This window comes from Crinia signifera, chromosome 2 (genome assembly GCF_055691185.1).
Source record: "Crinia signifera chromosome 2, ASM5569118v1, whole genome shotgun sequence".
Lineage (NCBI taxonomy): Eukaryota > Metazoa > Chordata > Amphibia > Anura > Myobatrachidae > Crinia > Crinia signifera.
In genome coordinates, this window is record NC_139218.1 from 207,000,761 (window position 1) to 207,015,586 (window position 14,826).

General features: G+C 45.6%; 1 protein-coding gene and 1 long non-coding RNA gene across 3 annotated transcripts in view; one reads left to right on the plus strand and one right to left on the minus strand.

Annotated features, from left to right (window-relative positions):
* Window positions 1–1,348, plus strand: part of LOC146060422 (uncharacterized) — a 36,854-nt gene extending 35,506 nt beyond the window's left edge. For both annotated transcript variants that reach the window (XR_014470430.1, XR_014470429.1), the window contains exon 3: window positions 805–1,348. This is a non-coding gene — a long non-coding RNA (uncharacterized LOC146060422). The remainder of the gene's footprint in view (window positions 1–804) is intronic.
* Window positions 1–14,826, minus strand: part of MYOM3 (myomesin 3) — a 174,170-nt gene that overhangs the window by 10,821 nt on the left and 148,523 nt on the right. Inside the window, exons 29-33 of the mRNA XM_083173602.1 lie at window positions 14,671–14,758; window positions 13,006–13,044; window positions 7,627–7,732; window positions 4,630–4,793; window positions 1,215–1,251 (exon numbers count right to left, since the gene is read on the minus strand). Coding sequence (XP_083029728.1) covers window positions 1,215–1,251; window positions 4,630–4,793; window positions 7,627–7,732; window positions 13,006–13,044; window positions 14,671–14,758 — 434 coding nt within the window. The remainder of the gene's footprint in view (window positions 1–1,214; window positions 1,252–4,629; window positions 4,794–7,626; window positions 7,733–13,005; window positions 13,045–14,670; window positions 14,759–14,826) is intronic.

Sequence of the window (14,826 nt, forward strand, 5' to 3'; positions counted from 1 at the left end):
ACTTCGCCATGTGTGTAACATGCAGAATTTGTAAATCTTTTGCTGAATTGTGCTGCATACATTCTTGCCTAATACAAAAGATTGTTACTTTCTTTAGCCTACACTAACAAACCGGGTGTAAGATCATACTATGATAATGCCAAGATTGTACCAAGCTCCCACAACCTACCCCCACCCCCCTGATTGACACACATCTGAGGGGTTCATATAATCCTCATCCCTCACCCACGTATCTATCCAGCCTCCCTGTTTTTACAGCTCCAGCCACCCCAGTGTGCCAATTTTATCTTTGTAGAACTGGCAGTATATTTAATCCATCTTAAAGACATTATTACACTATTTTTAAATCATTACACATCTGCCACTGATGAGGTCAGAGCTGTGCTCAGCGACTCCTCTAACAGCAGAAGGGACACAGCTTGGGGACAATGGAGGAGGTGTTTTTTCTGGATCCAATGGCATTTGATTCCATGATATCTGGGAGTTCCACTCCTGTTAACCAATATAGTTTGTATTGAGGCCCTAGTTTTATTTTATAGTTCACGTTTAAATGTTGGAATGAATCACAATATCCAAGAGTTTTCTGTATCTCTTGCGTGATGATAATACAGCTGTACAGTTTTATTTGTATCAATAGCTATGTTTTAGTTGATTATTATTCTGTGTTAATTGTTTGTTTTGTAAAGCCTTTAATAAATAAGACAGAAAACAACCAAAGAGTAGGAATGCCTTAAAAATTGTATATTAATTTAATAAGTAAATAAGTGTAAAATTGTAGCAATTAATGTTCAATATTTTTGCTAGGAAGCCGACGATTGACAAAGGTAGAGAAACGCTTATGGCCTATCTGGTATCAGCTTCTATCGCTGTCCATCTGTGGTTATAAACAGACTTTGGATCAGGCAGACTGGAGTTCTAACCAGCCGGGAGCCATCATTGGGGAAATCTACACCCAGGTGGCCACCTCTTTATGCCATATGATGGCACAACTCAGCGGTTATCACAGCTATCCTGAATCAGACAGGAGGGTAATTATAACAATTACAACATCTGAATGCTGCTGTAACAACAGAGAACATAGATTCAGTGTAGTCATCACTATCTTTTGATTTGACCATCACACTTTGATCTGTAGCGCAAAGCTTTCTTTTTCCATTCCTTTCATAAATATGCCTGAGTTAAAATAGAGAAATACGCCATTTTGTAACACTTACTTGTATTTCTGATGTTCTGCCATTGCATCATCAAATGCTGAAATAAAAATAAGGAATTCCAGACATTTAAAGAAATACATTTATAACGAAAAGAAATGTAATTTATCATTGCAATAGGCTAAAGCCCCATACACACTAGGCCAGGGGTGGCCAACCAATCAGCGGCAAAGAACCAAAAAATATGTTTGGTTAAGACAAAGGTTGGCATGCATTATAGGTGGACATATTCAAAAGGTCAACACAATCAACATGTTGACATAGAAAAGGTCGACATTAGTTTTTCACTTTTTTTGGTGTCTATATCAACATAGGTCGATATTGACACCAGGGCCCTTATTCTGATCTCGGCGGTACGGCCCGCGTGCGGCCGTACCGCCGATGTTTTCACTCTGCACATGCGCAGAGGTCACTCTGCGCATGTGCAGGCGAAATCGCCGCACAAAAATTTTATACGCCGCAAAGGGGGCGTATAGGGGCGTGAGGGGCTTAATACCCTCATTTCCCTATGCATACGCCCCGCGTTTCATGGGCGTTCCCATGCAAACGCGGGGCGTATGCATGGTAATGAGGCTATGACGCCAGTGATGGGGGCGGAAAGCTGACATCGCCGGATGTCAGCTCTCCGCCCAAATACAAGCTTTCACACGGACGATTGTCCGTGTGGTCTAAGCTTGCGTGAGCTGGTGGAGCGTGCGGCCCTGCCTTCGATGGTCGTCGACCATCGAATGCAGGGGGCAGCTCCCACCATGGTGGAGGCGTACGCCCCACCATTTTCATGCGGATCGCCAGCCGTCCGCGTACGGACGGCCGTGGCGATCCGTCTTGTAGGCGGGGTTTGGTTTGTGCGGCCGGAGCAACGTATGCGGCTCCGGCCGCACAGATCAGAATAAGGGCCCATAAGTGTAATGTGTCACTATGCTTGCCTTGCTCTGGACACGGAGCCTCGCTGTGCTTGGCACACTAACTCTATGCCCACTTGGATGGTACAGTATAAACAAGTCGGTTTTAAAAAAAATTAAGAAAAAGTCATGTCAACGTTTTTTCATATTGACCTTTTTCATTTCAACCTTTGCACAATGTCGACATAATGCATATTGACCTTTTTCCATGTGTCAACCTTCTGATTGTCTATCTAGATACTGTCGACCTTATGACCGGTATAACCTTCCTCTGGCACTTTGTGGTGCTAGTTCCAAAAAGATGTGGAAAAAATTGTGTAGGGTATCTCGTATTTAAAGAACCAGCACTGGGCTCGTGGGCAGGTCCTGGTTCCAAAATTATGGGGGACAAAAGAGGTAGGGGTCTCCCATATTTTTAAAACCAGCACTGGGCTCCACTAGTTAGTAAGACAATGCCACAGCCGGGAGACACTTTTATAAGGTCCCTGTGGCTGTAACATTAACCCCCCCCCCCCAATTAGTCAGCCCTGGCCAGGGTCCCTGGGGAATGGGGACCCCCCAAATAAAGGCCTCCCACCCATGACACTCAAGGGTCAGGGATAAAACCTGGGGCCGTCCCAGGCCCTGGCCCCTGGAAGGGCTCGGGCAGATAATTTTGCCCACCGCAACCCCCTAGACTACTACGGAATCACAGCAAGAGGCAGTGGTGTGTCGAGGCAGTGCGGTGACTCATCTAATTAAAGTTAGGAAGTGTGTAGCCTACTGTTGTGTGTGAGGAGGACCGTGCAGTTTGCAGTCCAACTTATTGAATGGGTGGGCAGGGGCAGTCCAAGTGTTCCTGTGTGGGGGAAGGGGCAGTGAGACAGCTGTAAAAATGTGTGTGCGTGTGGGGGTGATATGTTTACAGTACAAGAGTACAAGAAAGTAACAATCTTTATGAGAGTATATGGTGGAGGGTCAGTCTACAGTCTAAGGGGGTTATTGTAATGCAATCGGTCTATAGCAATTCGGGACCGATTGTTTGTGACTGCGCATTTGCATAGGTTTTTTTGAGCGTTTGGAATTTGCCTAGCGTTTCATTGGCATTCCCATGAAAATGCTGGGCGTTCCCATGGTAATTCCCCGATGACGCAGGTGCTGGGGATGGGCAGCTGACACGGGTGCTGATGACACGGGTGCTGGGGGTGTTCCCGTGGTAATTCCCTGATGACGTGGGTGCTGGGGTGGGCCACTTACGTCAGGTGATGTCTCCTTTGGGATGTTAGCGCTGGGATGTATCATCTCCCAAGTGCAGGGACAGGTCTGTCTCTGCGATGCGCTCAGATGGAAGCCGGGCGGGTCTGCGCATGCGCAGTTAGCGCTGCCCCCCCCCGTCGACCCCGCTGACCGCAGCAGCAGTGCAATCCCGTAGCCCATAGGCTACACTGGGATTTCTCCATCTCAGAATGGCGATAGCCCAGGGATGCGAAGCTGAGCTGCCAATGTTGATACACCAGGCAACTTTGCATCCCCCATAGAAACCTGTGGGGGAGGTGGCCGCCGGCGATGCAGGGAGAATCGGTCGCAGCAGGGATCGGAGATTCGAGGGGATACTTAATATTTGCAGCTAATTTAGCCGCAAAAATTGTTTGATAAATGTGGCTTTGAGAGGCACACTGTAATATATTTTAAGGCCCATACACACTGGGCAACTTTAAGCTGAAAGCAGCTTAGTTTACTCATTTGAGCTGCTTTTAGCTTCAAAGCCGCCAAGTGTGTATGGTGCAGCGATGATTGGTGATGCGCGCTCCCGCATCATTGATGGCCCGGTCACTCCTCTGCTGGTATTACCAGCAGATGAGCGGTGGAGTGGACTGCTTTCCATAGCGCCCTGCTATGGAAAGCCATCCACCCCGAGGAAAATCGCCAAGATTTGATTTTCAGTCCTGCGATTTTCCCCATCATCGGTCAGCATAAACGCTGGGCAAAATCACCCAGTGTATATGGACCTTTACTAGCTGAGAGAAATACACTGATTCCCCAGTGAACTACACCATAAATGGCATATACAGATAAAAACCCCTCTAGTCAGTAGCGTAACTATAGCACCGCAGCCCCCGCGGGGGGGCGCTGTGCATGTGGGGGCGCCGGGGGGGGCTGCGGTGCTATAGTAATGCCCCCGCCCCCCCATCTCCCGCAGGCTTCCCTGTCTGCGCGTCCCGGCTCCCCTCCTGGCTTCAATCAATTCTATGGAGACGGACCACGATAAAATGGCCCATTGAAACTGTCTGCGGTATGGGGGCGGCCATTTTATCGTGGTCTGTCTGCATAGAATTATTGATTGAAGCCAGGAGGGGAGCCGGGACGCGCAGACAGGTAAGCCTGCGACGGGGGGGGGGGGGGGGGGGACGCACCGGTGGCTAGGGGGGGGCGCCCCCCATTAACGGCGGGGGGGGGAGGGGCGCCCCAAACCAAGCTACGTCACTGCCTCTAGTTGAACTACAGTTTTAAGCAAGTGTGAGGTAACTTTTTATTACCTTTACCACTGAGGTCAAGGGTCCGTTTATGAGTGTCTTTGCCATCGAACAGTTCTAGGGTGTACATGCCTCGGTCAGAATCAGTTGGATTATTCACATTAAGCCAGACTTGATTTACTGTGCTTCCTGATTTAACCCTTTCTGTACTGGATAGTTTCTGATTTCTGTGTGTAACAGAGAATACATTATTTCAATCTGAAAAACCAAGTGCATGAGTTAGCGGACATTGCTACAACATTTTCAAGATTGTGTATCACTGGCAGAATAATATACATCAAATAAATAGACTAATTATAGAAAACTAAATGTGTGCTTTCTACCCTTTTCTTTCATTTTACCATTGTGATACAGGTTTCCACATGAAGATGGAGTAAGCAGAGTGTGAATGACAGACTGATATACTGCTTGTAGGGTTCATACATATTGCAGGACCATTCATGTCAAAAGGTGCTTAACTGTCATCATTATGACCTATACCTCAGTCCTAAGTATATGAATTCAGTTAGGTAAAGGATATGTTTATTTTTGTGATGTCAGATTGACGATATATTTTATATTCCTGTTTTAGAACTAAAAATGTAATGTTTTGTTTATATTTCTATTACATACGTCTTTCACTGCACTATAAAATGGAAACAGTCCTGATAAAAACTCAAATCAATTAAAATCAATTAATTACCATGAATTTCAATGCGTTATTTTCTTAAATAAGTCTATGGGGTAGTTTCTAAAACATACAAGTGGTAATGTTGCCTATAGATACAATTTCTATCATTTTCTAGAATGCTATAGTGCATGGGTTCCCAAGCTCGGTCCTCAGGACCTACCACAGTTCATGTTTTTCAGGTCACCTGTAGATTTTTAAAATGTGACAGTTGGTGATACACAGTGCTCCTGCTGGTTGACTTGGAGAACATGACCTGTTCTCCAGGTTATGTTCTGCTGAAGAACGAGTATGAGAACCACTACAATAGAGAAGTGATAGCTACATCTGATTGGTTGCTATGGGCAACACCATCACCTCTAATTTTTTTTTTGTGTCTTCAAGATTAATTAGTACCACCCGTAGATCTATAACATGGGCAATACATTATCCAGGTGATTCCCCTATTCCCCTACATTGATCGGCGGACATCAAGTATTTAGCAGAATCTAGCATTTTGAAAATCCCCTACAATAATTTCTCAGTAAATTGAGGATTTGCAACATGTAGGATTTCTCTGTTCCCAAACCGCAGGCAATGCCACAATACTCTTCTTATGTGTGGGTTGCTTAAGTCAATTAACTCACCTATGCTCTAACTAGATGGTCTGAAAAACATGAGGTTCCTTGAGGAGAAGACTTGAGAAACACTGAACGTTGCAAATCATCCTATATGAAAAAAGGCCAACACTACTCCTCACCTCTATTAGGGAATTCAAGTGTTATGCATGCTGACCGCCATTAGATGGTGCCCAATGGACAATTCAAGTGTTGCTCTGTTTTGGTGTTCACAGATTTTACCAAGAAGATTGAGCACAGAAACAATTAAAAAATATATCTGGTTAATGAAAAAATAGACATTTGGATGCTCACAGAGATCTCGGTCTATGCAAGTAAATTAGATTAAAACAATGCAGTCCTACATGGGTTATACAATCAAACCCTCAACCCAATTCATATTTGTACACAATGGACGTCTTTCATGCAATGGAGTGATTATAGGCAAACTGTACATGTGCTTCGATTGCAATAAGCTAACGCCAGGGTGTGCTGCAATCCCGCTCGCACTGAGAACTGTGCCGCAGAGTGATTGACAGGAAATGTTCGTTTGGAGGTGGTAATGAGGAGTTTAAGGCAAGTGGTTTGGAAAACGCACGCGTATCATAGCAGTTTCGGGGACTGTGGGCCTTATTCTGATTTGATCGTTCCCCACCGGTTCGCACGGGGATCAATGTTTTGCATCTGCATATGTCATATATGAATGCATATATGAATGCAACTCATTCATATGTCATTATATTCTGCATATATCTGCAGTCAGCAGATTTCAGCTGCCCACCCTCTTCCCATACAGTCAGCACGCATATCTAGGACACCAGAGAGTCTTAGATTTCTGTGCATCTTCCAAATCATTCGATGGTCGCTGACCATCGAATGGTTTGCCCCCTCCCCCAAGGCTGCAAATGGATTTCGCAGCATTGCGTGTGGACTAGTATAAGGTCATGTATCTTCTGAGGGCTGCATGATTTTATGTGCAAATACATGGCTTCTGCGCAGCCAGTAACCAACCCCAAGCTTCTATTTTCTCCATAATTGTGTACAGTCTGATAATTATTTATTATCAGTTATTTATATAGCGCACACATATTCTGCAGCGCTTTACAGAGAATATTTGAACATCTACATCAGTCCCTGCCCCAATGGAGGCTCCGATCTATATTCCCTACCACATGTACACACACACACATATTCTTGGGTTAATTTTGTTGGAAGCCCAATACCCTACCAGTATATTTTTGGATTGTGGGAGGAAACCGGAATACACAAAGGAAGCATAGGGAGAATATACAAACTTCACACAGTTAGGGCCATGGTGGGAATCACCATCCTTGCTGCTAATGCGTATGCAATTGCAATTGAGCTTACAATGATTGAGCATCGGTTTTCATACCTGTGCGTCAGCTTCAATTGCTAACTAGCAGCTCCAGAGGATTGGAATTGCATTTGAGTAAAAACATGAATGACAGTAGGCCCTGATTGCAGACTGTTTTGGAAAAAAAGTCTGCCTACACAGCAGAAGTGCAATTGTTCCCTGGTATAGTGTTAGTAAGTCCAATAGAAAAGGAGGGGCCTCAATGTGCAATACCTGGTGTCCTTCTGTATTAAATGTTTGCCTAATTGCACTGTAGCACAAATAAGAAATTCAAAACAAGATCTTTAGTGAATATTGCTCTTATTACATTTCGGTCAAAGTCTTGCCATCTGCAACCTGAGTATAAACCATAAATCACATACTTGTGATGCCACACTGGATTCATGCTCTCCGTGAAGTACTTGACATCGCTGTAGATCTTTATTCCTTCAGCCGTACCTTGGCATTTCAATGGAGAGGCAGAGAGAGCTTGAAGGAGAGAAATATGCAATAAATTAATTGAGAAAGAAGAAAAAGTTAACCCACCAACAGAAATAAGTGATTAAATAAATGATGGATTTGCCCAAACCCTGCATTATGCTCATTGTAGTTTTTTTTTTTTAAATGTCATTATTCTGTGTTGTATTTTATATGTATTATGCTGTTGAGTTCTGCTGGACAAAATGCTATAGGAATAAAATTGTTAATATAATTTATTATTCATTGTAAGGAGTCCAATAGGTCACCTAATATACAGTAAACTTTTCAGAATAGGCCCCTATATCAGTGATTTTCAACCTTTTTACCTTGCGGCACACTAAATAAGATTTTAAAATTGCCAAGGCACACCATGAGATCCCCACAGGTCAAAAACATTGGCCCCCACAGGAAAAAAAACAACCTATTGGCCCCCATATAAAAACAAACACACAGGTAACAAAATAAAATACATTGGCCCTTCACATGAAAAGTAGAGACCAGTAAATAACAGTTAAACTGGTGATTGCTGTAAACTGGTTTGGGCATTTCTAGATCTGGGGGCACACTTGAGAACAGCTCAAGGCACACTGGTGTGCCACGCCACAGTGATTGAAAAACACTGCCCTATATGATAGTTACGTCATCTCTAACATAATCTCTGGAGTACAATATATAACTCAAGTGCTTCATGTCCTATTTTTGCCTGAAGTGTAGTGATCAAAGATTAATGATCCCTGGAAAAGAGAAGCTGTATAGGCAGTGGTATATTTATAATGGATGCAATGCACATGAGCCCCTGGGGCACACACTACCGTGTCAGCACTACAAAATCAGTGGGAAAATGGTCACTGCACTATTTTTGTCATTGTTTAATCAAAGTTAAAACAGCCACTGTGTTATTTCCCCACAGAATTGCAGATGCACAGTAGACTCAGCACCAGAGTTTGCTAGCTCTCAGTAATAGCTGCCACTGGCTGGAGAGGAGAAGGGCCAGTGGCATAATAATAGCTCCGCAGATCCTGCTTGGTAAGTGTGGGCGCTTGGGATCTGCGGGGGCTATTGTTTCTCGTTCCCAGAACCTGCAGATCTATCTGTCACTGTATTCCCGGCACTGCTCCTGTTGCATTGCCATTAAAAATACCTCTCACAAAATGGCCACCCCCTCACAGCAGACAGTTATTCAGCATGCTAGAGGAGGCAGAGGCATCCAAAACAACTTTCTGCTTTGAGGCAGCAGCCATTTTCCAAGGGACTTTTTCATTGGAGCAGTAGCAAGAGGAGTAGCGGTGGCAGTACGGAGGAGGAGGGGGGCGCCAACCTTTTAGGGGGGGGCACTTTTTTTTAAATAACGCCACTGAAAAGGCCTGTACAGAGACTGCACAAGTGCCCTCACTTGATTTAATACACCCTGGCTGAGAGGCAAGCTGATTGTGTCCACATAGATAACTGCACTTTAGATTGCTTATCAGTGGCGTAGCTAGAAATATTTCTCCCCCCCTCCCAAAAAAATTCCGGCACCCCCAAGAAGGGACGAGGCGATTGACTATGGGCGCCACTGACTGAGCTGACAGGCGACTCAGGCAGCAGTAAGTGCTGAGCTGGTCCCGCTCCATGTTTATCTAATACATATTTAATCAAACTTCAGCCACTGCAGTACTAGTAGCAGGTGGCTGACTAGTTGCTAGTAGCAGCTGCAGCATCGCCGACTCCAAGCAGGCAGTGGCGAGTGACAAATGGTGCCATTTGTCACTGCCTGCTCCACTTGGCCATGCTGCTGCCGCTTCTGGCTAGACAATCTGCTGCATCTGCAGAGCGTGCTGCCACGTCAGTCACCATTCTGGCCCAGATGTACTAAGCTTGAAAAGTATTAAAATACAGAGAGATAAACCACTAGCCAATCCAGTGGCGTAACGAAAATTTTTGCTCCCCCCCGCCGGGACAATTTCGCGCCCCCCCCCCCCGCCGGGACAATTTCGCGCCCCCCCCCCCCGGACAATTTTGCCGCTGCCCCCCGCAGGGGTCCGTTCGGCGCGGAGGTACCTGTATTCATTTCAGGGAGAGTCTGGAGGTCCCTGCGCCTGCGGCGCTGAGTAGGATGTTGCCGGCCGGGGTCCCTGCAGTGAAGTGGAAATAACGCGCTATCTCCGCCGGAGATAGCGCGTTATTTCCACTTCACTGCAGGGACCCCGGCCGGCAACATCCTACTCAGCGCCGCAGGCGCAGGGACCTCCAGGCTCTCCCTGCCTGAATACAGGTACCTCCGCGCCGCACGGACCCCCCTGCCAGCTCCCCGCTGCACCCACAAGCAGTGGGGAGCTGGCTGAGAAAAATAGCGCCCGCAGACACCCGGCGCCTCCCCGCCACCGCGGGGGCTGCGTCCGTATAGTTACGCCAGTGAGCCAATCAGCTCCTGACTGCCATGTCACAGGCTGTGTTTAAAAAATTACAGCTGATTGGTTATCACTTTTCAAGGTTTAGTACATCAGGCATTAGGGTTACCAACTCATCCCTTTAATCCGGGACACATATTAATTACACAGGGTCTGTGGCTGATTAAAACCAGGTGAAATTGAGTCTTGAAGTCAGCCAGCCACAGAACCTGTGTAATTAATATGTGTCCCGAATTAAAGGGATGAGTTGGTAACCCTATCGGGCACCCTCTGCCTGATAGGCAGTGGTGCAAGTAGGAAAAAGTTCTTAGTGGTACTGAAAAATGGGCGTGGTCAGGGGGTGTGACCAGGGGCGTGGTCATATGACACTAGGGGGAGTGGCTGGAATATTGCATGCCGAAGGCACTTGGCCAAAGTTTACACAGTAATGCCTGTTACGCGTCACACACCCAATACATATGACCCATGCCATAATGCTCATTACACCGCACAACTGATGCCCATTACTAATATGCCCACACAGTGCCAGATATGCCCCCACAGTGACCCAGTGCCAGATATATGCCCCCACAATGCCACACATATGCCCCCAGTGCCAGATATGCCCCCACAGTGCCACACATATGCCCACAGTGCCACACATATGCCTCCAGTGCCAGATATGCCCCCACAGTGCCACACATATGCCTCCAGTGCCAGATATGCCCCCACAGTGCCACACATATGCCTCCAGTGCCAGATATGCCCCCACAGTGCCACACATATGCCCCCAGTGCCAGATATGCCCCCAGTGCCACAAATATGCCTCCAGTGCCAGATATGCCCCCAGTGCCAGATATGCCCCCACAATGCCACAAATATGCCCCCAGTGCCAGATATGCCCCCACAGTGCCACACATATGCCTCCAGTGCCACACATATGCCTCCAGTGCCAGATATGCCCCCAGTGCCAGATATGCCCCCACAATGCCACAAATATGCCCCCAGTGCCAGATATGCCCCCACAGTGCCACACATATGCCTCCAGTGCCAGATATGCCCCCAGTGCCACACATATGCCTCCAGTGCCAGATATGCCCCCAGTGCCAGATATATGCCCTCACAATGCCACAAATATGCCCCCAGTGCCAGATATGCCCTCACAGTGCCACACATATGCCTCCAGTGCCAGATATGCCCCCAGTGCCACACATATGCCCCCACAATGCCACACATTTGCCTCCAGTGCCAGATATGCCCCCACAGTGCCACACCTATGCCCCCAGTGCCAGATGCCCCCACAGTGCCACACATATGCCCCCAGTGCCACACATATGCCCCCAGTGCCACACATATGCCCCCACAGTGCCACACATATGCCCCCAGTGCCAGATATAGTGCCACACATATGCCCCCAGTGCCAGATATAATATGCCCCCACAGTGCCACACATAAATGTCCCCACAGCAGCACAACTCACCAGTGCTGGCTGTGTCCGGTCCAGTCAGGTCCTCTCCCCCCTACAGTCCCCCGCTGTTCTGCTTCCCTGGGGAGGGGAGGGGGAGGGAGCGCATCTCCCGTCCCTTCTGCCTGGCTCTCTCTATCTCGCGGGCTGGCTCCTGATTGGCTGCCAGCCCGCGAGCTCTGATTGGCTGTCGCCTGACAGCCTAGTCTGAGTGACACACTGAGGGGAGGGAGAGAAGCGCAATGCGCTCCCCTCCCCATTCGCTAGCAATCAGCTGTGGCGGGGCGGCGAAAACCATGCCCCCCGCCACTTACATATGCGCGCATGCGCAATAAACACTTTGGGGGCAGATTTGTTATGGCGGTACGGGGTACCGGCAGTATTTCTTTTAACGGTACGCCGTACCACACCGTACCGCCAAACTTGCAGCTCTGCTGATAGGCGTGCGCTGCACATTACATTAGGGTGTGCACTGCTGGAAAAACATTTCTAGCTCTGTGTGGGGGTGTCTAGAACCAGTCAGAGTGTTTTCTAGCATTATGTTAGTCATTCATCCACTTCTAACCATAATTAAACCAAAGCAAAAGCAATGATAGGGGGCACTGGATGCTTGTATGTGATTCCGCAGTGGTAACCAGCATGCGAGCATGAGTGGGATGATCGACATTTGGGTGTGCCCCCAGGCACCCCTGTCCGCATGCCTTGACTGTGAGTGACTCACAGGCAGCCTACTGCCGCCCCTAAGGTGTGCCGCTCCTAGGCCTGTGCCCAGAGCCGAATTTCCCATTAGGCACGTGAGGCACCGGCCTAGGGGCGGCACATGTTTGGGGGCGGCACTTGGATGCCTGTGATAGTACTGTCAGCCCAAAATGTACCAATAACTGCAAAATATCCACTGTACTGTACTATATTCCATCTTAAATAAAGTGTAAATGGATAGGACATGCAGATACTGCCCCTATAAACTGTCCTACTTAGTAAACATTATTGTTGTGCCTAGGGGCGCCCTCCTCCCTAAATCCGCCCCTGCCTGTGCCTCAGGTGTGCCGCCCCGGGCCTGGTTACATAGTTAATAAGGTTGAAAAAAGACATTAGTCCATCAAGTTCAACCTATTTTCAAAATACTGCATTACACAGATAATATCATTTTTAATTTTAAATAGGTATAATGAATTTACGATTTGTATCTATTCATTTTGGAATTTTTGATATCCAGAATGTTTCTTATTTCAATATGGCCACTATTATACATTTTAATTTATGGTTATATCCTTTTTTTGCTATAAACACCTTTTTAAATATGTCAATAGTGTGTGCCATCAGAATCTTTTCTGGCAGTTTTCCATATCTGGACTGCCCTTACTGTAAAAAATACCTTCCTGTAATGGAATTTTTGCAAATTGTCTTTATAGAAGCTTAACCAACTGTCCAAAGCATGAAATACTTACCACTTATTCTACAAATTTCCTTCATTATTTCTTGAAAACCTGAAACATAATGTAACAAATGTAAAACCATATAACCATGTCTGCCTCCATGACATTGAAGAATACAAATATAACTTTTATTTTTAAACAAACAATTCAACAAGCCTATGAGAATAATATAGTATATCAAGAGACTACATTTTTTAGCTTTAATGATCTGTGTTCATACTCTATGTTCTCATATTGTATACAAGTGACAGATCTGGTGTATCTCATAACTAAATCACTACCTCTCATGTAATTCTCACCTCAAAAGCAGCACAGTTGTTGTAGTGGTTAGCATTGCTGCCTCACAGCACAGTGGTCTTCGGTTCAATTCCTACCATGGGCCTAACTGTGTAAAGTTTATGTTGAACCTGTGCTGGCATGGGATTCCTCTGGGTACTTTAGTTTCATCCCACAATCCAAAAATATTCTGGTTGGTTACTTGGCTCCCGACAAAAAATGACTCTAGTACAACTATGAGTGAAATTTAATAGGATGAGAGATTCAGAAAGTGAGAGAATTGGTAAGAAATCTGCAGGTTTTTTTTATAAAGCGGCAATCTTTTACATTGTAAAATCAGTATGATTTTGAAGTCTAATGATTGCCGCTTTAAAAGAATTGGAGATTTCTTACCAAATCTCTCACTTTCTGAATCTCTCATCCTATTACATTTCACCCCATGTGTATGCTGACCTGTAAGGCAGTGGCTCCCACACTTCTTTGAATAACAGCAACCTAATGTATGAGAATTTTTTGGGAGGCAACCCCAGGCCAAAAGTTTCTTAAAAACACAAATTACTTAATTTAATATTTTTTAATGTCACCTTAGCTTCAGTTATGTGTTGGACAGGATTCACCTCTATTTGTCTACACATTTTATAGCTGGAAGCCACAAGCATTTTTCTTGCTGTTCATATTGAATATAACTACTTTTAATTGATCCTGGACCACCAAGCAGGGCACCCCAAGGTGCCACGCTCTCAGTTTGAGAACCACTGCTGTAAGATCCAGTAATGAATTACCACATATTTTATGAAAAGCTCTGTGGAATATGTATGTGCTCTATAAATAAAAGTTAATAACTAACTAAAGTCATGAGATTGGTGACTGGAATATTTGCTCCTATAGTACACTGCATGTGGGAACTGCTGGAATGTACTGTAGTAAAGTTGCTGTATGTATGGTTGAGGGAAGACAAACATAACATAATGAAATAACAATGAGGAGTTTATATCATAGATAAGAAACAGAGACTGCAAAGTGTTACAATACTAGCTACTGGGACACAGAGTCAAATAACCAGACAATTTTTTTCAGTGTGACGATCTTGATGTAAATAGTTTGTGTCCTATACTCTTATATGCCAATATATTGGTTATAGTCATTGGGGAAAAAAATCAGGTAAGGGATAGAACAGAAATCACTGCTATATACTATGTATCAAGGCTGATTCTCAGGTGAATATCCCATATCCAGGCGTAGTCATTACAGGTGTGCTATAACTTGCCGATGGTTGGGATCCTGATGGTCAGTATACCCACATCAAAATTTCATCCGCCGAGGAGGGGGGGGGGGGGGGGGGTTGAATGCAAATAAGATTTTGCGTACAGACATGAATTAGGCCCAAAGTTCTCATCTTACCATCTTTGGTAAGGTCCAAGTCACTAATGTCCTCTCCTCTGGTGTCCTTAACCACGGCTTTGTAATGGCCTTTCTCTTCATTGGTGAACTATTGAGAGAGTATATAATACTTTAATAGCAAATACAATATCTACCTTGAATTTTGATATTTTCACT